Here is a 2,711-nt window from a genome sequence, read left to right on the forward strand (position 1 = left end):
GACGGGGATCGGGATGGCAAACCCGCCCCCGTCCCGTCCCATTGCCATCCCTATTCCCAATTGTGATTTTCGAGAATCACATCTCCAATTCCTCCAAATTTTTTTTGGCCACTTTTCAAGAAAAAGAGATTTGAGGCATCTCTCAAATTTTTGATCTCAACGTAAAAACTTCTTTCAAATATTCTAGTGTAATTTGAAAGATGAACACATCTTCTGGTCGTGGACTTGATAGAAGGAGACTCGAAGAAAGTTCGTAGGGAATTTATCAAGAGATATCTCCGCTAACCCCGGAATAGTTGGAGCCTTGTAAAATTTTCACCGAATGTATAAATTCTAACACCCTATGTACGTTTTATTATAATAAACCATACGAGTGCCCAAAACAAATATATTTTGATTGTCAAAATAAAATAAAAATTTTAAAACTTCCGCTGCGTTTGGACACGAGAAAATCGAGATCCAACATAAAATACAATGGAAGGTTTTTTTTTTTTTTTTTTGAGGAAAAAAACACACAGCAAGCCTTTCAAAAAATTTCCCCGATTCCGATAATGTGTTTGTACCTTTTTTGAACAAAAGAACATGATGTTGTTATCTACGTAACGAGCAGAAGTTGGTGTTAAATGTGCAAATCCCCTCGAATCCTTAACCTCCTCCATCAATGCAGTGATGTCCGGACACTAGTGACATTACATGCAAAGATCGTAACAAACGGCCTGTTCGCCATTCCATCCGTTTCATGTGGGCTTTTGAATTCTTACGCCATATGCGCCAATTCTTTGCTTTTGTGTAGAACTCTCTTTCACCAGATCAAGAACCTGCAGATTCAACATTGGAATGCAATTATTAAGCTCTTTTCTCAGAGCCAAAATGCTCGACATGCCATTCAATACTATAATCATATGCTTTCTTGTTCATCTTTGCAACCTTCTGGTGCGACCTTCTCGTTATTGCTCAAGGCATGTGAGAAGGCTAAGGCTGGAATCAAATGTAAGGAGATTCATGGGTCGGTATTGAGACTGGGTTTTGGACCAGATGTGGTTGTTTGTACCAATTTGATACGAGCTTATGCTGCGATTGGGGAAGTGGGGGACATGAGGAGAGTGTTCGATGAAATGTGTAAGAGGGATTTGGTGACATGGAATTCAATGATTGCAAGTTATTCCCAGATGGGTTTTCATGATGAAGCATTGAAATTATTTGAGGAAATGAAGTTTATGGGTGTAGGTTTTGATGGGTTTAGTCTCGTGAGTTTGCTATCTGCTTGTGCTCAGGCAGGGACTTTGAATGTTGGTCTGAAGTTGCATGAGTTGGGGCGTGAAAAGGGTCTATTGGAGAATGTTTTTTTGGGGAATGCGCTCATTGAGATGTATGCCAAGTGTGGTAGCTTAGCTGATGCTGTTTGTGTGTTCAATTCTATGAAAAAGAGAGACATCTACTCGTGGAATTCGATAATAGTTGGACACGGAGTTCACGGTTTTGGGGATGAAGCAATTTCGTTTTTCAAGAAAATGCTGCGGGGTGGAATGAAGCCAGACTCCATAACATTTCTTGGCTTGTTATGTGGTTGCAGTCACCAAGGTTTGGTGGATGATGGGGTCAAAATTTTTGAATCGATGAGCTCAAAATTTGGTTTAAAACCGCAGGTCAAGCATTACGGCTGCATGGTTGATCTGTTTGGGCGTTCTGGGAAGCTAGAAAAAGCACTCGATATTATTGAAAACTCTCAATTTCCAAACAATATGATACTCTGGCGATCCTTTTTAGGTTCATGCAAGGTTCATAAAGACGTCAACAAGGGAGAGAAAGCAATGCAAAAGTTGAGTGAACTTGGGGTGCTGAATGGTGGAGACTGTGCACTTCTGGCTGGAATCTATGCTGAAGCCAAAGATCTCGAGGGTGTAGCAAGAATGAGGAAATTGATCAAATATAGTGACATTAAGACCACTCCAAGTTGGAGTTGGATTGAAATTAATGATCAAATCCATAGGTTTTTAGTAAATGACAGATCCAAGATTGATTCTGAGGAAATTTATTGTAAACTAGAAGAAATTACACATGATGCTATACTTGCTGGTTACATCAGAGAATCGTCAACTACTCCCTATGATCCTGCTACTGATCAATCTTGGGAGAGGTTTGGTTCATGTCACAGCGAAAAGCTAGCAATAGCTTTTGGAATTGCACGGACTGGAGCAGGAACCTGCCTGCGGATAGTGAAGAACCTGAGAGTGTGTGAAGACTGCCACTCTTTCACCAAGTTTGTCGCCAAAGCGTACAACAGACAAATTATAGTTCGAGATCGAGTTCGTTTTCATCATTTTTGGAATGGCTTTTGTTCTTGTAAAAATTATTGGTGAGATTGGGACACATAAAAATACTTCGGGCATATCCGAAAACATGGACGGGACAACTATGTCTATATAAAAAACATGGGGAAATATTGAATTCAAAACCCCGACGACGTATTATTTAATCTTTGACAAACAAGTTTTCTACACTTACAAAAATTGTTTAGTAATTAGGCATCACCAATAGTACTAATTATTTATTTTAGTGCAAGTTGATTTTAATTTATTTTCATTTTTACAAAATTCTTCGAGGGTTCAATGTATACATCATGCTACACAAACATGAATATAATGACACAATTCTCTTCAAACTCAAAATGTATTTTATCATATGAAATGTTTAAATTTTAATAATCTAAA

The 2,711-nt window shown here is 38.6% G+C and overlaps 1 protein-coding gene across 1 annotated transcript; it reads left to right on the forward strand.

Annotated features, from left to right (window-relative positions):
* The first annotated feature begins 510 nt into the window (after nt 1-510).
* Nucleotides 511-2,467, forward strand: LOC142553927 (pentatricopeptide repeat-containing protein At3g56550). Its single transcript, XM_075664479.1, has one exon. It carries the CDS (start codon nt 624-626, stop codon nt 2,358-2,360), a length of 1,737 nt encoding a protein of 578 aa, XP_075520594.1. The 5' UTR covers nt 511-623; the 3' UTR covers nt 2,361-2,467.
* The last annotated feature ends 244 nt before the right edge of the window (nt 2,468-2,711 follow it).

This window comes from Primulina tabacum, chromosome 8 (genome assembly GCF_025594145.1).
Source record: "Primulina tabacum isolate GXHZ01 chromosome 8, ASM2559414v2, whole genome shotgun sequence".
In the NCBI taxonomy this organism is placed as follows: domain Eukaryota; kingdom Viridiplantae; phylum Streptophyta; class Magnoliopsida; order Lamiales; family Gesneriaceae; genus Primulina; species Primulina tabacum.